Here is a 22,342-nt window from a genome sequence, read left to right on the forward strand (position 1 = left end):
GGAGCTCATCATTTTCAGATGATGCTTAAGACAGCAAGCTACTCTACCAAGATTAAACAGGTAGGAGAAACCAGGATTTCTACCCAAAAAGGTAAGGGTGTATATTGGGCTGGTTTACTGGGCTGATTCACACCCTGTTCCCAAGATAGATACAGGCAAAATGACTCAGAAGAATGAGAACTTAACAGTACTTGGGAGAAAGCAATCAAAGGAATTGCAGGGTTTCTTCCCCTAACCCTCCAACCAAGCCCTCTCCTACCTCCAGAGCCCACCTGGCAGAGGGCCAGGAGGGAGGGTACTGAGAAGTGCAATAGAAACCTCTGAGATTTACTGGCTGCTGCTTCTGAATATGGCCATCCTGCTGTGGCCTCTGGGGGGCATTTGCCGATGTAATCAGCCTAGAAAGAGAGTCATTCCAGCCAGGGGTGTAAATCACCCTTCACAAAGCCAGGAGCGAGACATGCGGCCCTAGATAAGGAAGGAGACTGATGTGGCCTCTTGTGCCCTTTCCTCCCTTCTCCTGCCCAGGGGGAGCTGATTCCTCAGCTGTAATGCACTTTAAATGGAGTTTGTGCTTCATTTTAATCTATATCTGCCCTGCCAGTCTTACAAGAGAGCTGTGAAAGTGAACATCTGGCTACTCAGCTTTTGTACAGGGTCTGTTTTCCCCCAGCTCCACCCTACCTGTGTACCTTTCCCAAGCCCTTCCCTTCAGTACAGTTAGGAAGCCTGCAGCTGGGGAGCTGACAGCCCCCACTTTCTCCTTCACTCTGGCAGTAGTTTCAAAACAGGATTTACAAGGCAAGAGGTAACAATTTCAGGTGGCTGGGATGCTAGGAAAAGGCTGAGACCTATGAATTAACAAAGATGTGGAGTGTTTAAAGGGTGTTACCTCTGCTCCCTCTCCTTCAGCAACCAAGGCAAATCAAGTTAGGGGTAGGAGCGTAAGCCCAGAAAAGGCATTTGCTCAGGGTACCTACTTAGTGTGTCTACTCAGTGCTTTCCCCACGGAACGGACTAGGAAGGCAGAACAAGGTCAAGCTGATGGGCTAAGAGGATTGCCCAATTCCACCTGTAAAAGGCCAGCCTTTCTTTTGAAAGTGAGTGAGATACTTAGAGCCTATTTCTGCCTGGGCACTGTGGTGGGGAGCTTGACATCACTGGGCCTTTAATGAGGATTGGTAACCAAGGTGAGGGGAGGGTTGAGGAAGCCTCTGCAAATAAATATGACTCCAAGACTAATATTGACAGCTCCTCCAGCACACTCTCTCCTCACCAGCCATGTCCTCTGTGACTGCCAACACCTGCTAGATAAGCACCATTGCCGTTGGGAACCTTGTGGATAATGACAAATGAGCCAATCCTTTCTACAAAAATGATGTTAGCCATCATTCAATTCAATAAAGTCTTTTGAGGCTGATTATGAGTCCAGCTTTGTGCCAGGTGCCAAAATGATTAAGACACAAACTCTGCCCTGGGAGGGCCTTCCAAACCACTGACTGGAGCTCAAAGGTCCAAACACTCTATCTTACTCTTCTTTTGTAATCTTGGTTTTCTGACTTCTTATCAAGCCCTCTCTCACTGTTGAGCTTTAATTCCTGCTGCTATCCTTAGCTAATCCAGGCTGTTAGCAGTACACTGAATAACAGTTAAGAGAACAAGCTTTAGGGAGTTCCCTTGTGGCACAGTGGGTTAAGGATCCAGCACTGTCACTGCATCAGCTCAGGCCCAAGAACTTCTGCATGCCATGGATGTGGCCAAAAAAAAAAAAAAAAAAGAGAGAGAGAACAAGCTTTACAGACTACCTGGGTTCAAATGCCATTTCCAATACATACTGGATGACCTTGGGCATGTCCATTTTTCTGTGCTTCAGTTCCTTCACCTGTAAAATTAATAGCAGTATCTACTTCATAAGACAGTTGTGTGGATTAAACAAGTATAAATTAAGTAAAGTGTTTAGCTTAGTGCCCAGTACATAGTAAGCCTTGAATATCACCCCAGGTGGTATGCAGTTCTTTCCATGAACTCAGCCTGCACACACATCAACCTGCTGCTTTAGAGCTGGAGGCTACAGTTCTTCTTCCTTTTGTTGAATATGCTAATGGGCCTGAATGCTTGTAGAAATGGGAATCAAGAGAATCATTTGCTACCTTGTCAGTTTCTTGAGGGCAGGGACTATGTTATATTTGAATAACTATAGTACTTTTATTGACAACCCTAGGAAGGAATTGCTGTTTCCCTAATATTTGCCTAAACTGAATGGGGAAAGAAAATTCTCCTTGCCTCCACTTTAAATACCTGAGAAGGAAAGAAAAATGCCTCTTCCCTCTCTATGGCAGAGGTCAGCTTGGTCCTGGGGCTGAGACCGCAACCGGAAGCAGTTTTTAGACCAAGAGGTTTCCATTCTTTATTACTTGACTTCATGATGAATGAATACCAGTCAGTGCAAGGACACCAGAGCAGAGCGAACCCCCTCCATAGCCTCGTGCAGAGATTCCTGGGCTGGGGTCTTAGGGTCTCATTTCCCAAGCCCAAGCAACTGATGGCCCTGAATTCTATAGTATCTACAACTAACTGATACTCTTGTTTAACACCTAATACAGCACCAACTTAGAAAGATGCACTGTTCACTGATGAGGATTTGGTAACAGGAAAATCCATTAAGGGTACAGACTCTGGAGCCATACTGCCTGGGTTCAAATCCCAATTCCACCATTCATTAGCTGTCAGATCTTGAACAAGTTACTCACTCCTCTGTTTCTCAATTTCTTTATTGGTAAAACATGCATAATAATGAGTACTTGCCTCATAGGATTGTTGTGAAAATTAGTTTATATATATAAAATGAGTTCATGGGTCTTGCACACGTTGAACTGAAAAGTGTTAGCTACTGTTATTGTTCCTGAAAATAACATGAATCAAATCACACAGTACCTTACATATCAAATTTCCCATATAATTTCTTGTAATATTTTCCTCAGCGGGTTAAGAACCCAACTAGTATCCATGTGGATGTGGGTTTGATTCCTGGCCTTGCTCACTGGGTTAAGGATGTGGCATTGCAGCAAGCTGCAGTGTAGGTCTTAGATGCTGCTTGGATCTGGCTTTGCTGTGGCTATGATGTAGGCTGGCAGCTGCAGCTCCAGCTGACCCCTAGCCTGGGAACTTCCGTATGACACAGGTGCAGCCCTAAAAAGAAAAAGATTACTGAAATGTGAACAGTTGTGCACCAGTCTCTTCCCAGGTGGGGGCTTGGTTCTACCTTTCCAGGGAGAATTATCCGGAAAGGACTGACCAGGGTAGGCATCGAGTCAGGGACCCCTCTTCACACTTGGAGGTGCTTCGCTCAGTTTCCCTCAGGCAGCTAGGAGCTCCTACTTGGTGAGGGGAAGTGTGTGGGATGGGAAGAAGAGCCGCATCTTTCCCTGAGCATCTCCACCTAACAAAGCAGCAGCTTTTCTCTCCTTTTCCCCCTTGCCGTTCTGAGCTCTGAGCTCAAGAGCTCAGGGAGAAGCTGGAAAGGTTGCTGCCCTCTGGACAGACAGGCTCAAGCAAGGAGTGGAGGCTGCCAGCTTAAAGAATACAGCAGTGCCCTCTGCTGTGAGGCATGCACGTGGCGCTCCAGAAGAGCACTTGTAAACCCTGTAAAAATCAGTCCAGTCGACTCAGGCATACTGCTGGGCTGCCCAATGTCTAATGCCCTCCTTTCCTCCCACTCACTTTTAAAAAGTCTCCCTGCTCCAGGACCTGGGAAGATGTCATTTTTGTCTCTATTCTATCTTAGCCTAAACTTCAGAACCCTTTGTCTTTTTCTAGTCCTAAGCTATCACTACTAGGTTAATGCCAGAGAGTGACCATGTTCAGTTAATTCCACCACCAAGGCCAAGTAGGACAGTACCTGACTACACAGACAAAAGCCTACTCACCTTAAAGAGCTCAAAGAAAGGAAACCCTGGGATGATACTGAAGAATGTAATTTAAAATATCCTTCTGAAATCTAACTCATTGTGCTTGGTACTTTCATTTTCTTTTATTCCTATCTTCATATGGCACAAACCTTTACTGCCAACCATCCTAAATCCTAAACTTATCTTTGTGAGACATGAAGTGGAATGGAAAAAAACCTTTGGGAAATGGGAGAAGTCAAATCTCCAATGAGGCTGTAGATAAGGACCTTTTAAGCCCAACTCAGACCTATCCACTTGGCCTTAGAGAATGGCAATTGTTTTGGTCTCCTGATACCAGTGTTGGGTCTGGGGCACAGTTTTAGGCAACTGATACCATGAAATGGTTTAGGAAAGGAAAGCCTGGAATATTGCTGAAGAATGCAATTTAAAAGGTTTTATTTAATTCCAGAGCTGTGGTTCTTAAACTTTGGCATGCATCAGAATCACCTGAAATGGAGGGTTTTGTTGTTGTTGTTGTTATTTTTAATGCACTCATGGCATACGGAAGTCCCCTGGCCAGAGACTGAATCTGAGCTGCAGGTGCAGCAATGATGGATCCTTAACCCACTGCGCCAGGCTAGGGATCAAACTCGCACCTCCACAGCAACCCAAGACACTGCAGTCAATTCTTAACTCACTGCACCACAGTAGAACTCCAGAAAGGAGTATTTTTAAAACCCAGATTTCTGGGCCCCTAACCTCTGATGTTCTGATTTAGTAGGTCTGAAATGGGCCATGAAAATTTGCATTTCAAACAAGTTCAGATGATGCTGATTCTCAAACTCTGAGAACCATGGTCTGGAGAAAAGTATTATGGCTCATTATGAATAGAGATGAAAGAGTCCAGTGTGGTGATGACTTCCTTATCTCCATCTTCTAGGAGCAGTCTGGGCTCACAATCACATTTCTCATTCTGCAATGTTTATTTTCCCATTTAAAAAGAGGAGAGAGGGAAACAAAGAGGGAAAATATAGAGAAAGAAGATGGGCAACTCTCTCTTGCATAGCCAGAAACCCAGTGAGAGAAAAATCTGGATGGCCTCTGAAAAGACTTGAGTAGTTAGAAAGAGGAACACAACAGCTACCTAAAGAGACACAAATGTCCACGCAACCCAAGGCTCTAGCCTTACAGAGCCAGCTTGAGGATTTCACCAGACCAGCAGCTCTACTGAAGCCTTATCAATCCCCAGGCCTGGGATTTCATTAGTTAGGCAACCTGTTGGTTTGCTGACATCTTTTAAAATGTTAGGTATAACCACATAGAAGATGGCCTCTTTCTGCTCAGGGTTTCTGTGCCTTTAGTGAGTCTTAGGCCCAGTGGGTGATCTGACATTAAGGGCTCACATCCTTCACGAGTAAGGCAATCTGTTCCTGCAGCTGCCGCTCCCCTTCCCATGCTTTGTTCTGGCTTCGACACCTCAGCAGTTCAGCCTTATGGTCCTGGTGATGCATAGGGCAGTAGCTCTGTGGTTCACACAGCTCCTGAAAAGCAAGGGACAGAGTAAGGGGTCCTGATGCCTGAAGTCTAAATACAATAGAGATGCTGCAAGTAGTGGGTAAGAAGGAACAGCAGTTTCTTCTCAAAGGGCTTTTCAGGTCCTAGGAGCTGCATGCTAAGGTTGGCTCCCCCAAATCTGGGCTCCCCTTTTGCCCCACATGCCCCATCCTTTACCATATATTCTGGAAAGAAGTCTCTGTAGCCCCCTTTGAGGATATATAGCTCTGGGTAGTACAGTGCAGGATACTGGTTCAGAGCCCTGTCTTCTTCTCTCAGAGAGCGGCACCTTTAGAGAAAACCCAGGGATGGGTACAGTGGAAAGAAGTGAGGTCAGGATTCCATGGGCCATTCGCTGGGGAAGGTAAGGAGGAATAGACTATTGCTAAACCTAAAATGGAGTGTCAGATCTCACTATTTTTGCAAAACAAGGTCCAATTAGCACCACTCTTTCTTACCTCCATCAATACCTAATTCCCAATCCTTTTTCCTTCACTGCTCCAAACGTTTGAATTAGAGAAACCCCTTTCTTCTTCTCCTTAAACTACAATGCACTCATTCATTCAGTCTCTGTCTGAAGTGGTCTGAGAAGGTTCCATGGCTACAAGTTCCAACTCAAGATCCATTTCCATCACCCACCCTACCCCGTGTTGACACTCACATTCGGGGACCCCTCTCTGAGGAGAATTCACAGTGGAACACGACGATTATTCTTTTCTGAGTATCCAAAGGGATAATGGGTTTCTTCAGAAAGAAGTTACATAGTTCTTCTTGACTGTATAAGTTTAAGGCTCCCTGTAGAAGAATTTTAGGAAGTATTTCTTTAAAGGTCTGTGAACAGTGCCAACACTTAGAAATAATTGGAATACTATCTTGGGATACTGGATTCTGGAAGGGTAGACTCTAAATACTTTCAGAGCGGAAACCTTATCTGTATCTATTCCTAAGGGCTGGCAGAGCTTGGTAGGTGCTTAATAAATGTTCATAGAATGGAACCATATGAAGTACAGGGATCACTGTGAGGAGTATCTATAAGCATTAAATGTTCATAATGTGCTTTTTAGTACTGGGATTAATGTTTTTATTTCCGGGTAGGAGCTCTTGGCTCCTATAAAGAAGAGGGCAACTGGTGTAGGAGGGGAAAATTGCTTAAGGTATACAGAATTAGAACAGAACCAAGGACCAAAAGCCTTGATGTGTTCCAGATGAATGAAGTCTGCCCTAGTTTTAGAGTTCACAGGACCCTTTGTCTGAACTCTTCTCAACAAAGCGTTATCTCCAGCCCTCCCCTACTTAGTCCTTAGTGTAACCTTACCTGGATGTGTCCTCCCAGGTACTCATATGGATAGCGGCAATCGATAATATAAAACTTCTCAATCAGACCCTGGAACTTCCCCGATAGCAAGGCAGCCACCTGCACAGAAACTAGGATTGAATACCCTGCCTCTTCTGAGGGAAAAAACAACCAGTCACACAGTTCCTGATTTGCACTCCCTTTAGTCACCCAGCATTCCACTGTATGCCCAGCCTCCAAAGTCCCCTTATATTTGAAATATGGCAATGGTTCAGCCTCACCCCACGTAAGAGTATAAAATAGGAAATGGTCTTTGTGGAGAACCAAAATAGCTGGTATTGCTGGGACACCAGGGAAAATCATATTCGGGCTACTTATTTGGAGGTAGGCATGGCTGCAATCAGCCTTTCAGAAGACACACAAGGACTTCTATAAGGGCACAGGTCGAAGTTAGAGGTCCTGATTTTGCAGGGAGAAATGTGATGGTCCCCCACCCTCCACTCTAAAGTTAGAAAGCAAGTCTTTCAGAAAGGAATAGAGAAGGAAAGGGTTGATATCTAGAGGAGGAAACTTAAGCTACATCTAGTTGTGTAAATTGGTTCCACCTTTCTGGAGGAAACTTTGTAAATACATATAAAAATAAATGTAAATTCACTTTCAGCAATTTTTTTCTAACATCCTAAGTAAACAAAAAAGTACATAAAAATAGGGCGCAATAATATTCATCTCACCATTGATTTAGATTATCAAAATATTACAAATAACTTAAAAAGTTAATAAAACTGGTTTGGTTAAGTTATTTATATATTATCAATATAACAGAATACTATACAGCCACTAAAAGGATAATATAGATATCTTTTTATTGATGTACAAAGATGTTTACAATGTCTTACTAAGCTAATTGTAAAATGATATATTTTTTATGATCCCATTTTTTATAACTTACGCCAGAATAAAATCTGGAAAGCCATAAGGAAAGTAGTGATTATCTTTGATGGTGAGATTATGGGTGGAGTGACCAAATAATTACTGCACAAACTGGGACCCTTCTGAGAGTGAAAGAGAACACTATTAGTAATTACCCTGTACTAATAGGCATAAATGGGATTGCAACATGTAAACCAGGATGTAAGGTCACCCTAACTGGGTGATTTTTTTACTTTTTTCCTCTCCCATTCCTTCCTTCCTTTCATAAAAATTATATATCATTTGCTTAATTAAAAAAAAAAAACTCTATTAATACAGCTCCAGCTGAATAAGGAGCATATGTGAGTGAACACAGTGAAAGAAATACAAATGGAAGTGGGGATTTTAGGGACAAAACAGACCAGATGGTAGCTTATGTAACCAGTTACCATCTCCAGAAATCTGCTTACTGTTTCTGGGTTGACGTACTTCAGATCTTGGTGTCTCCCTGACACGGTTGGCAGTGCACATACCTAGAAATACCCAAGAGCTGAAATAACAGCAAGTTCTCTATATCCAAATTTGAGATCATGACCCATATATTGTCCTTTTTTCCAAATGACCTTTAAAACCCCAGCTGCCTTCAAAAACCAGCGGTCCCTATGATGTGCATATGAAGCAATTCCATTTCTAAGAACTGATTGGAAGGAACTAATTAACAATGTATACAAAGTTTTAGATTTAGCTACAAATATGCCCAACTTGTTATAAGGAAATATGTCCATATTTTCATAAGGAAAAATTGTAAAAGTAAATATCCTATAAGAAAGGATTGAAAAAAAACCCAAAAACTTATGAACAGCCAAAAAAAGAAAAGAGACATACCATTCTGCTATTAAAAATGATGACAAGATGAAGCAGAACTGTTTACTGACATGAAAAGTTGTTCCTGGAGTTTCATCGTGGCTCAGCGGTAATGAATCCAACTAGTATCCATGAGGACTCAGGTTGGATCCATGGCTTTGCGCAGTAGGTTGATCCGGCATTGCCACAAGCTGCTGTATAGGTCGCAGATGCAGCTCGGATCCCATGTTGTTGTAGCTGTGGTGTAGACCAGCCGCTGTAGTTCCGACTGATCAACCCCTAGCCTGGGAACTTCCGTATGCTGCACCTGTGGCTCTAAAAAAAAAAAGAAAAAAAAGAGCGAGAGAGAGGAAAGATGTTCCTGATACATTAAATGAGGGGGAAAAAAAAAAAAAAAACCTCAGCAGATCACAACAAACATGGAAAAGCAAAAAAAGTATTTGTGTATGAGCATGTTTGTTTGTGCTAATACAAAGAAAAATGTCTAGAGGAATACACACCAAAGAAAGTTTAAAAAGCAGTAACAGGGGTTCCTGCTGTGGTACAACAGGATTGGCAGCGACTTGAGAATGCTGGGGCATTGGTTTGATCCCTGGCCTGGATACTCCATATGCCAAAGAGCAGCCATAGAAAGAAAAATAAATAAAAAATTTTTAAAAAGCAATAATACTCTGATAAGATTTCAGGTAGATTTCACTTTCTTTTTTTTTGTTTTGTTTTGTTTTCTTTTTTTGCCATTTCTAGGGCCCTCCCACGGCATATGCAGATTCCCAGGCTAGGGGTCTAATTGGAGATGTGGCCACTGGCCTACGCCAGAGCCACAGCAACTTGGGATCAGAGCCATGTCTTCAACCTACACCACAGCTCACGGCAATGCCGGATCCTTAACCCACTGAGCAAGGCCAGGGACTGAACCCACAACCTCATGGTTCCTAGTTGGATTCGTTAACCACTGCGACAAGATAGGAACTCCACTCACTTTCTGTCTTTGCTGTAGTGACCAAGTATTATTTACATAATTTTGTTTTTTTTTTTTTTTTAGGGCCGCACCTACTGCACATGGAAGTTTCTGGGCCTGGGGTCTAATCAGAGCTGCAGTTGCCAGCCTACTCCACAGCCATAGCAATGCTAGATCTAAGCTGCATCTGCGAACTACACTGCAGCTCACAACAACGCTGGATCCTTCAACACTGAATAAGGCCAGGGGTTGAACCTGCATCCTCATGGATACTAATTGGGTTCTTAACCCACAGAGCTATGACAGGAACTCCTATCTACATAATTTTTTAAAATATTTTTTTAAGAAGTACAACATCTCATACTTTTCCCACTGTTCTGGATTTTCCCAGAATGAATAAGGAATACTTTCTCACTGGAAAGGCTTAGGGCCTAGATCCACCACTATAGCACATTCAGGTTATCAACAAGTACTTGGTAAAGATGCATGATCATACCTAGTGTCCTCTACAAGCAGAGAAGAAAAGATTCAGATCCAAAATGCAGGATGAAATATAGGATGGATGTAACCAAACTTACCTTGGAGAAATCGCCAATCAGAGGCCCCTGATTAGAATCTTCCTCCAGCATCTGAATCATATTAATGTTGCAGAGAGAGACCATTTTCTTTACACCTAAGCCCTGAAGACAACAAGATTCCCCCCACCCCCAGTCCTCATATTAAAGGTTTAAAAACCAGGGGATGAAAGGATTGGAGGGAGACTCATTAAAAATACGCATACCCTTTGACCTAATAATGCCATTCATTTTACTAAGAAAATAAAGATATGTACAAAGATTTGCTGTAAGGATGGATAGCCCAGTGTGTTTACAATAGAGAAAATTATCAATAAATTAAATGTTCAATAATAGGGCCTTGTTCAATAACAGGGTCTACATTACACACATTATAGATTACTATTAAGTAATAGAAAGTAAATTACTTCCATTGACATGAAAATATCACATGCTATCATTAAGTAGGTTAGAAAACATGTACTTTGTAATGCCACTTTAATAAAAAACACACATTTGCCTTAACAATGTCAGAAAGACTAAACATCAAGTATTAATAGTAATTATCTCTGGCCTGTGGGATTATGGGCATTTTTCCATGGCTTTTTTTTTTGCTTATTCACACATTTTCCATTTCTCTATAACATCATATACTGATTTTATAAAATAGAGGGGTTTTTTCCCAAAGGAAGAATAGGGTATGAGGACTGTTTTTCGGAAGTTGCTTTCTACCCAACCAGTGTGCTATATGATGCTATTTCTGTCAGAATGCATGTAAAACAGCAATAAATGTCTTTACTAATCAATGCGTTCCTGCATTCTCTCAGATCTTAAAAAGAAAGGGTTGGGAAGACAATACGATACCATTTCCAAAATTAAAATATAGCAGATATTTACTATTAAATATCTTATATATGGATGCAGAGGTAGAGAAGAAAAAAGGAAGATGGGAAGACGAGATCAAAGTAAAAGTAATGAAGAAGACAGAAAGATATACTAAAGCAACCCCCATACCAGAAAAGCAGAGAAGACAATGAGATAGAAGAGTAAAGAGATTCTCATCTTAAAAAGTTCTTACCTTCCTGAGCTCTTCATGGCTAGAACAATACTTCTTTTTTACTTTATCTGGAAGCGTGTGGTCCTTGAATTTTACCACCTGCTTCAGTCCTGGACTGTTCAAACTGTCTGGCAATGAAAAGGAGCGATACAGGCAGCTTGTGTTCAGAGATACCTGTTTGGAAATATGAAACCCCAAGGTTCTTACTCCTTCAAGTGTGTCTGCAGGCCAGCACTGTGAATATCTCCTGGGAGCTTTTCAGAAATGCAGACTCCCAGATGCTGCACTTCACCCTAGACCTGCTGAATTTAAATTCGTACTCTGACAAGATGCTCAGCATCGGCCACTACTGTTTTGACAGATTCTTTCCAATACATTTATACGAAAACAAATGGCAACTTACTGCAAGAAGTTTAAGTGCTAGGTCATGCGGAAATGATGATGATGATACACTAGTTTTGTCTACCTAGTCAGAAGTTTCTCAGTTCTGGGAGTTCCCGTTGCGGCTCAGCAGAAACCAAACTGACTAGTATTCCTGAGGATGCGGGTTCTATCTGTGGCCTTGCTCATTGGGGTAAGGATCTAGCATTGCCGCAAGCTGTAGTATAGGTCACAGATGCGGCTCAGATCTGGGCATTACTATGGCTATGCAGTAGGCCAGCAGCTGCAGCTCCCATTCAACCCCTAGACTGGGAACTTCCATATGCCATACCATGTGGCCCTAAAAACAAACAAAAAATTTCCCAGTTCCCAGAAGCTGATGTGGGAAGATCCCAGAACCATCTGGATTAGACTGCACTCAACATCTACCACTGAGTGGTTTTTGCTTTTTGTTTTTGGCTTTTTAGGGCCGCACCTGTGGTATATGTATGTTCCCAGGCTAGGGGTTTAATTGGAGCTGTAGCTGCTGGCCTATGCCACAGCACAGCAACACCAGATCTAAGCCATGTCTGCAACCTACACCACAGCTCACAGCAACATCAGATCCTTAACCCAGTGAGCGAGGTCAGGGATTGAACCTGCATCCTCACGGGTACTAGTCAGATTCATTTCTGCTGAGCCATGATAGGAACTCCCACTTAGCGGTTTTTACTGTTTAAGGAATCAATGAACACTTTCCAAATCTGGGAGTTTTAAGTATTGAAAAGGCCAGAAAGAAGAAAAGGAAACTTGCTAAGCTCAATTTTACTCACAGATTTTATAAAAAGGTTAAGTTGGATAATTATTATTTTTGTAAACTATGGAGGCATCACCACTCCCTCATGGCTTATACGCTTTTCAACACACATGGCTTGGCTTCTGTACCATTCTACTGCTCTTGTTCAAATTATCAACAATCTTCATGTTGCCACATCTGACGGTTACTTCTTTAGCTATATATCAACCTGAATCTCACAGTGGCTTCCACTGATTCGGCTACCCCCTTCTTCTTTGACCTCTTTGGCAACACCTCGTCTCTTAATTTAGTCCTAGTATAGGCAACAGGATGCTTCTACATCTCTGTTGCTCCTTCTCAGTCTCTGTCAGGCTTCCTTACCTACCAAACTTCTAATAGATAGCAGATTCAGGGCTAGGATGTCTCCTCACTCTTGATAAAGGTGAATTTTTTTCTAGCCATGAATTTAAATTTTCCCTCTATGCTGATGACTCTCAAATTTCTATCCAGTTGGGACTTTTGTTCTTACTTCCAGACTTACACATTCACATACCTGTTTCATGATTTTTAAGTATATAACAGGTGACAAAGCAGAGAATAAGACAGTGGAAGAGACAAACAAACATACCCTGTACTTTTATGTTGTGATAAATGCTGGAAGTAAAAAATAAATAAGGAAAAATTATTGGGGTTGGAAACCTTTCAGGAAAAGCCTTTCCATTAAGGTGACATATGTGGAGATATGAGACTGAAATGAGGGAGAAAGTCCTGTATATCCAGGCGAAGAGTGCTCCAGGCTGAAGGAACAACAAATGCCCTGGTGAGAATAGCAAGGCCAGTGATGGCCACATGTATGGTTCCATCTTTAGAAAGCTCAAGAACTGAAGCAATGCTATAAAGCAACTAGATATAATAAACATCTATAGACTACCAAACTCAACAGCAGAATATACATTCTTTTAAATTCTCAAATACACATTGAACATTCTCAAGGACAGACCATATACTAGGACATAAATCCAGCCTCAATAAAATTTAAAGGATTGAATCAAAGTATGTTCTCTGACTACATGGAATAATTAGAAATAACAGAAAAAAATCTGGAAAACTCAAAAATTTGGAGAAATTAACACACTCCTAAATAACCAGTGGGTCAACAAAGATCACAATGGAAATTAGAAAATATATTGAGATGAATGAAAATGAAGACATAACATACCAAAACTCAGGTAAAAATATGCTAAAGCAATGCTCAGATAAAAACGTATAGGTTAAAATATCTATGATAAAAAAGAAGAAAGAATTCAAGTCGGGAGTTCCCATTGTGGCTCAGTGGAAACAACTAGTAACCATGAGGATGCGGGTTCAATTCCTGGCCTTGCTAAGTGCGTTAAGGATCCGGCAATGACTTGAGCTGTGGTGTAGGCTGCAGACATGGCTGGGATTCTGCGTGGCTGTGGCTGTGGTGTAGGCCAGCAGCTGTAGCTCTGATTAGAACCCCCAGCCTGGGAACTTCCATATGCCACAGGTGTGGCACAAAACAAACAAAAAAAGAATTCAAGTCAATGACCTAAACTTCCAGCAAAAGAAGTAACTAAATCCAAAGGAAGGAGAGGGAAAGAAAGAAAACAGATTAGAGCTAAACTTAATGAAGTAGAGAACAGAAAAAAAAACTGAACAAAAAGTTGGTTCTTTCAAAAAAAAATCAGCAAAATTGATAAAATTTTAGCTAGAATGACCAAGAATAAAAGACTCAAATTACTAAAATTACAAGTGAAAAGAATACATTACCACCAATCTGATAGAAAATTTAAAAGATCATAATGGAATACAACGAACAACTATATTATTATTATTTTTGGCCATGCCCAAGGCATGCATAAGTTCCCAGCCCAGGGACTGAACCTGCGCCACTGGAGTTACCCATGTCGCTACAGTGATAATGCTGCATCCTTAACCCACTGTGTTGCAGAATTTCAACTATGTTCTAATAAATGAGAAGACTATATTAAATGGACAAATTCCTAAAAAGACAAAACTACTGTCTCTGTTGTGGCATGGGTTCAATCCCTAGCTGGGAAACTTCCACATGCTATGAGTGAGGTCAAAAAAAAAAGAAGAAAGAAAAAGACAAAGACTACTGAAATTGGCTCAAGCTAAAAACTACAACATCTGACTAGACCTGAAAAAATAGAGATTAATAATTTAAAAACTTCCCACAAAGGAGTTCCCCTTGTGGCTCAGCAGGTTCAGAAGAATCTGACCAGTATCCACGAGGAGGCAGGTTCAATCCCTGGCCTCACTCAATGGGTTAAGGATCCAGCATGAATTGTGGTGTAGGTTGCAATGGCATAGGCCAGCAGCTGCAGCTCTGACTGGACCCTAGCCTGGGAACATCCATATGCCACAAATGTGGTCCTAAAAAAAAAAAAAAAAAAAAAAAAAATTTATAAAAACTTCCCACAAAGAAAACCTCAGGCCCAGATGGCTTCACTGGTGAATTCTGCCTAACATTAAAAAAACACATAACCGTAGTTCCTGTCATGGCACAGTGGTTAATGAATCCAACTAGGAACCATGAGGTTGTGGGTTCGATCCCTGGCCTTGCTCAGTGGGTTAAGGATCCGGCATTGCCGTGAGCTGTGGTGTAGGCTGCAGACACGGCTTGGATCCCTTGTTGCTGTGGCTCTGGCGTAGGCTGGCAGCTATAGCTCCCATTAGATCCCTAGCCTGGGAACCTCCATATGCCACGGGAACGGCCCTAGAAAAGGCAAAAAGACAAAAAAAAAAAAAAAAAAAAAAAAAATCAATTCCATACAACCTCTTCCAGATAATTGAAAAAGAGAATTCTTTCCGAATGATGACAGCATTTCACTGATATTAACACCAGAGACATTAGAAAGAACACAAAACAATGAAGGCCAATCCTTTTCAAGAACACAGATGTAAAAATTATCCAAAAGAAATTGTTTATTTTTTGTCTTTTAAGGGCCACACCCAAGGCACATGGAGATTCCCAGGCTAGGGGTCAAATCATCTAGCTGTGATATAGGTTGGAGACATGGCTTGGATCTGGTGCTGATGCGCAGCCCAGCAACTGTAGTTCTGATTTGAACCCGCGCCTCATCTGTGACCCACACCACAGCTTACAGCAATGCTGGATCCTTAACCCACTGAGCAAGGTCAGGGATCGAACCTTCGTCTTCATGATACTAGTCAGATTCGTTTCCACTGATCCATGACGGGTACTCCTCAACAAAATTTTAGCAGAATATTAGCAAATCTTAGCAAATCCAACAATACATAAATAGGATAATATATCATGACTAAGTAATCACAGGAATGCAAGGTTGTTTTACTATTCAAAGATTAATCAATGTAATTCACCATATCCATAGATTAAAAAAAAAAAAGCAACCTCACAGGATCATCTCAATAGGTACAGAGAAAACATATGACAAAAACTAGTATCTATTCCTGATAAAATCTCTCAGTAAACCACGAATAGAAGGAAACGTCCTCGACCTGGTAAGAGTATCAAGAAATCTACAACTAACACCATACTCAATAAAGACGGTCTGGGAGTTCCTGTTGTGGCTCCTTTATAATGAACTTGACTAGTATCCATGAGGATGAAGGTTCTATCCCTGGCCTCCATTAGTGGGTTAAGGATCCGGCACAGTGTAGACAGCTATGCTGTAGGTGGCAGACATGGCTCAGATCCCATGTTGCTGTGGCTGTGGTGTAAGCTGGCAGCTGTAGCTCCAGTTAGACCCCTAGCCTGGGAACCTCCGTGTGCCGAAAGTACAGTCCTAAAAAGACAAAAGACAAAAAAAGATTGTAAAGAAATCCTGGTACCAAAAAATTTGAGAAGTATTAATTTAGGAGAAAGGGCAAATTTGATAATACAAGAGAGAGAAAGAGACAGAAGAAATATTGTAGAAGCAACTAAGAGGAGATGCTTCCATCTGACTCAGACTTTGTGCAAAGTCTTTACAGTGGTCCACATGGCCCTACATAATCTATTCTCTACCCTCCTACTCTCTGAGGGCTTCTCTGCCCTCATCTACTTGCTCACTGCTCCAGCCACACTAGCCTTCTTGCTCGTCCATGAATGTGCCGCCAAGCATACTGCTACCTCAGAAGCACTGCACATGATTTTCCTTCTGCCTGAAATAACTCCTTCCTCCTGATATGTTATTTGGCTCCCTCGCTGCTTCAGAAGTCTGCTCACTCTCAGAGAAGACTATGCAACCTATCAAAAATATCAACTCCCATTCTACCCCATCCCACTCCAGGTACTCCCCATTCTCCTTATCCCACTTTTTTTTTTTTTTAAACCAAAGTATTTCTACCGTCTGCTAATTATAAATGCATTTGTGTATTTGTCTGTTCCCTCCTGACTAGAATGTAAGCTCGAAGACAGCAGGGACTTTGTTGTGTTGTGTCTACTACTGTATCCCCAGCATTATTGAATGAATGAACTGGATGCAGTGTAAAGGGGTGTGGGAGGCAGTTAGATCTGAACAGGGACACTTTATATCATGTAACAAAAAGGAAAGCATATCATATGGCTATCAGAGCAGATGGGTGACTATATTCAGTGAGAAAAGGTAGTTTTCTGTTTCCATTTTTTCTTTGAAACTAAACACTACAAATTTAACATGTCTATAGTCATCCTTGATCCCATCCTTCCTTCACAGCCTATATCCAACCCATCAAGTCCTACTGATTCTACATCCAAAGTATATTTTGAAGTCATCTACTTCTCTCTGTCTTAGAGCCACCATCTTAGTTCAGGCCACCACCAAGTCTTCCCAAAACTGCTGCAATTGCTTCTTACTCTTACCTACTTCTAACTCCTTTTTCCCCCTCCTTCCAAATTTTAGTCCCCTCTAATCTATTCCTCATCCAGCAACAGTTGTCTTTTTTTTTTTTTTTAAGGGCCACATTCACGGCATATGAAAGTTCCCAGGGGTCGAATCGGAGCTACAGCTGCTGGACTACACCACAGCCACAGCAACACCAGAACCAAGCTACGTCTGCTACACCACAGCTCATGGCAACGCAGGATCCTTAACCCACTGAGTGGGGCCAGGGATCAAACCCATGTCCTCATGGATACTAGTTAGGTTTGTTACTGCTGAGCTACAATGGGAACGCTGTCGCAATGGTGGTCTTTGTAAAACAAGTCAGGTCATACTAGTGCCTGGCTTAAAATCCTCCAATAGCTTCCCACAGTATTTAGAATAAAATGCAAATACTCACCACAGCCTAAAGGCCCTGCATGGTCTGTCTCTCATCCACCTCTTCTTTCCTACGTCAGGCAACTTTCCCTTCACTCACACTGGCTTCTCGGTTCCTTTTCAACCTCAGGACCTTTGCACCTACAATATTCCTCCTTCATGGAATGCGCTCACCTCTACTCAAGTCATGAATGGTTCCTTATCAACTCATCTCAATTCATCCAGGACTTCCCAGTTTTAGATAGAAAGAACCACGTCTCATGGACCTCCTCAGTTTCAGGCAAGCTGGGACAGTTCTTCAATTTGTTCTCAACTAAGTATCAGCTGCTTGAGGCGGCCTTTCCTAATTACCTCCATTTAAAGGTTCCCTTCTGTCAGTCCCCATTTTGTTTCCTTCATTACACTTGGACAATGTGCAACGGTTAAATTATTTTGTCGCTATGGTATTTGCAATTTGGCTGTAAGCATCCTATTTTAGTAAAATCTCAAATTAGATGGAAGGCAGCCCTGCCTCCTGATAAGAAGGCAAAAGGGGGACAGACATTCCCTTTCCCACTCTTTTAGAGCTGACTTGATATTCCTGCTGGATTTTGCACCTTGAGGAGTAACACAAAAACACAAGATTGGTTAAGACTTTTTATGGGTGCTGAAGCACAATGGAGAATACAGTGGGTAGCAGCAAATATCCCTGAGCAACAGAGTCCAGATTGGGTTACATTCTGTGGCAGGGGGCCAGTAAGGGTGGCACTGAGTGTCCAGCCAGAAAGTGGTGGCATCCTGAGCACAATGTTCTTGTAGTAGCACTTTGGCTGGGCCTTACCTTATTTTCCACCCTTCCTAGTAATTTCCTGAGTTCTTCAATACCTTCCAGAAAATCCCTTTTCTGCTTGAGGTAACTAGAATTAGTTTCTGTTATTTGTAACCAAAAATTCTAACTAAAACATTTATGCACTTGATAAACATGGGGGGGTTTATATCTCTGTGCCAAGAATATAAACTTATATTTACACTGAGGGCGTAAACCTCCTCTGTTTTGTTCACCATTATATTCACAGTACTTTAGCACAGTGCCTGACTCTCAACAAGTATCAATAAACAATTTTTAAAGGAATGAATCAGAAATCACTAAGGTTAGACATATTTTCTTGCTTAATAAGCTATCTCTTTCCATTTAGCATCAAAGAGGTAAACCAACAATAGAAAATCCCTATACATTTTCTAACCTAAAATCTACCGCTATGCATATTCTTATATGGTGGGCTCTCAATTGACTTTAGAAGAGTCACAATGCAAGAAGACAAAAAGGAACTTAATACTTATTAAAGATCAACAAAATAAATACCTAACAGCCACATACCATTCTTCCATGCAAACAAACAAAATTTCCAGAGTATTTCCTGAGGTCAGTCTATTTTAAATCCACTGTCCGATAATAACTATATTATACAACTCAGAATGAATGAGGGAGTTCCCGTCTTGGCGCAGTGGTTAACGAATCCGACTAGGAACCATGAGGTTGCGGGTTCGGTCCCTGCCCTTGCTCAGTGGGTTAACGATCCGGCGTTGCCGTGAGCTGTGGTGTAGGTTGCAGACGCGGCTTGGATCCCGCGTTGCTGTGGCTCTGGCGTAGGCCGGTGGCTACAGCTCCGATTCAACCCCTAGCCTGGGAACCTCCATATGCCGCGGGAGCGGCCCAAGAAATAGCAACAACAACAAAAAACAAAAAGACAAAAAAAAAAAATGAATGATGTTTCTGGGACTATGAAAGATTTTCAATCAGCAAAGATTCAATTATGTTCACTGTACTTAAATTTTCATAAAAGCAGATTAAACACTTTATTTGTCTTTTTAGGGTCTCACCCGCAATATATGGAGGTTCCCAGGCGAGGGGTCAAATCAGAGCTTTAGTCACTGGCCTCGTCACAGCCACACCAAGGCCAGATCCAAGCCACTTCTGTGACTTACGGCAATGCTGGATCCTCAACCTGCTGAGCAAGGGCAGGGATCGAACCTGTGTCTTCATGGATACTAGTCAGATTCGTTTCCACTGAGCCACAAAGGTAACTCCAAAAGCTCAGCGATAAAAGCAGATTAAACACCTTAGGCAAATTTCCAACAATAAAACTGAAAACAAAAGGATTTCCTTTCTAATCACATTAAATTCAACTTTATGATATCAGTTGAGATTTGACTAAATTAACGACAACAGTTTACAAATATGAAGACTAATACATATTTGTAAAAGCAACGCCAAGTATTCATTTTACATTGGGGTTTTTTTGTTTGTTTGTTTTTCAGAAAGCCAAGTAACATTTTCCTCATGCCAACTATCTCTACCTTGCTGTTTTTCCACAGACCTACTCTCCATTACCAGCAAGTCCTCAAAAATGTTTACCTCACTCAGGAAGGTCAATGTCAATTCTCCCAAAATCCATTCTGCCCCTTTCAGATTATACATTGGTCCTGTTGTTTTCCCACAAACCAAGGAAATTAAGACAGGATTTAATATTCTGTTACACTGCAGTAGCTCTCTGCTTTAGCAAACATCAAAATCACCTAGAGCAACTGCTGAAGCACAGATGACTGGTACCCTTCCCCAGTTTCTGATTCAGGTCTGGGGTGGAGCCCATAAATTTGCATTGCTAAGAAGTTTCACCTGATACTCTTATGCCTCCTCCAGGGACCAGTTCTAGATCTGCACTACCCATTGTAATAACAGTAGCCACACATGGCTCTTTGCATGAATTAAAACGCAAAAAAAATAAAAATAAAACTTCAGTTCCTCAGTTGCATTAGCCACATTTTAAATTCTAAGTGTCTCATATGGCTAGTGGCTATTGTATTGGACAAATATAAAACATTTCCATCATCTCAGAAAGTTTTACTGAACAGCATTATTCTAGATAATTGATTAACCATCCTTCTTGACATTTTAGTTCATTCAAATTCTGGGTATTCACCTTTACCAACCCTACACAAAAAGCAGCTATAATTTTCCCATGTTTCTAATATGATTTTCAGCTCTCAGGTATCTTTAGTAGGAGACACCATAATATTGCTGAAAACATAGGCTCCAGAGTCAAGCAGATCTTAGTTTTCTTTTTTTCTTATTCTAACATTCTTTTAATGTATTTTTCTGATCTTTTTCTAAGTACGATTATTCTGGGGGTTTTTTGGCTGCACTCACGTCATATTGAAGTTCCTAGGCCAGGGATGGAATCTGAGCCGCAGTTGCAACTTACACTGCAGCTGTGGCAACACGGGTTTCTTGACCACTGTGCGGGGCCAAGGATGGAACCAGTGCCTCAGTAGTGATCTCAGCTGCCCAGAGACAATGCCAGATCCTTAACCAACTGCACTACAGAGGGGAGCTCCCTGATGTTCTCTTAAAAGGGTAACACTAAAAAAAAAAAAAAAGAAAAAAAACGGCATAGGATAATACTCATCATTCAGGGTTGATATGAGAATTAAATGTGAAGATGGATGTAAACTGCTCAGCACATAATGCCTAGTACAGTCTAAGTAGTCAATAAATGAGAGCTATTACCACCTGGCTCTCACTTTTCCTTTCCACTCTAGTCCATGCTGCTACCTTAAACACTAAAATCCTTACTCCATCTTTCGCCATGCTCATACAGTGTTCACTGGTGACCCTTGGAAGCCTAGGCCTTTGCAACTCCTGAAACACTTGCACCAAGCTTCTCTTGCATTCCACATTAGTTTCTCGACAAACAATTTTATTTATTCTTTTTTTTTTTTTTCGTCTTTTCTAGGGCTGCACCTGTGGCACCTGGAGATTCCCAGGGGTCTAATTGGAGCTGTAGCTGCTGGCCTACGCCAGAGACACAGCAACACTAGATCCGTCTGAGCCATGTCTGCGACCTACACAGCTCATGGCAATGCTGGATCCTTAAACTCACTGAGCAAGGCCAGGGATCGAACCGGCAACCTCATGGTTCCTAGTTGGATTCATTAACCACCGAGCAACGACAAGAACTCCAATATATTTTTTTTTCCTGCAAGCATCCTCCATTACTCTATCACCAAGAATTCAAATTTCGAATGTTTTCAAACTGACTAAAATCTCTTCTAGTTCTCAAAATTTTCCAAACCAGCTGCTTTATTCCTCCTCAGCACTTTCAATTACTTTACTGTTTTTAGCCTTATCCTTCCAAAGTTTCCAATCTTGTGTCTAGGCAAGAGTATTCTTTAGGAAGATACTATGCCATGTAGGTCTATCTTAAAGGACATTACAAATATTACTTTATTCATCTTTTAATAATTCCCTTTCGGCTTCCAGAAGTTGATTATAACCTTCTCCATACTTTTCATGATTTTCACCTAATAATCTCCACTGAATCATTAGATTACTTCGACTTTCACTTTGATGAGTTTTCATAATTCCACACATTTTGGGCCTTACACTACAATAAATAAGTATGTATACTATACTATATTAAGCACTATTAATTGAAAAGTCTTGTTCTAAATGTTTTATATATAATAAATTCATTTAAACCTCACAACAACCCCATGAAATAACAAAATGATTTCTTGAGAAGTTCCCATCATGGCTCAGGAGAAACAAATCTGACTAGTATCCATGTGGATGCAGGTTCAATCCCTGGCCTCACTCAATGGGTTAAGGATCCGGTGTTGCCATAGCTGTGGTACAGGTCACAGACGCAGATAGGATCTGGCATTGCTGTGGCTGTGGCGTAGGCCAGTGGCTACAGCTCCAATTTGACCCCTAGCCACAGAAGCGGCCCAAATAGACAAGGAAAAACACAACAACAACAAAGATTTCTTGAAAATATATATGCACCCCTATATTCATAGCAACACTATTTACAATAGCCAAGA

The 22,342-nt window shown here is 41.5% G+C and overlaps 1 protein-coding gene across 3 annotated transcripts in view; it reads right to left on the bottom strand.

Moving 5' to 3' along the window:
* Positions 1-2,755: 2,755 nt before the first annotated feature.
* CDC25C (cell division cycle 25C) overlaps positions 2,756-22,342 on the bottom strand; it is a 38,473-nt gene continuing 18,886 nt past the window's right edge. For 2 of the 3 annotated variants that reach the window (NM_001123095.2, NM_001444708.1), the window contains 7 exon segments: positions 2,756-5,428; positions 5,619-5,730; positions 6,103-6,236; positions 6,757-6,855; positions 8,115-8,177; positions 10,045-10,146; positions 11,099-11,251. In NM_001123095.2, coding sequence (NP_001116567.1) covers positions 5,279-5,428; positions 5,619-5,730; positions 6,103-6,236; positions 6,757-6,855; positions 8,115-8,177; positions 10,045-10,146; positions 11,099-11,251 — 813 coding nt within the window. In that variant the 3' untranslated portion in view covers positions 2,756-5,278. 3 annotated transcript variants of the gene reach the window in all.

This window comes from Sus scrofa, chromosome 2, assembly GCF_054392235.1.
Source record: "Sus scrofa isolate SSC_HxYL_T2T_F1_AM1 chromosome 2, Sscrofa_HxYL_maternal_Yorkshire_Landrace_v2.0, whole genome shotgun sequence".
In the NCBI taxonomy this organism is placed as follows: domain Eukaryota; kingdom Metazoa; phylum Chordata; class Mammalia; order Artiodactyla; family Suidae; genus Sus; species Sus scrofa.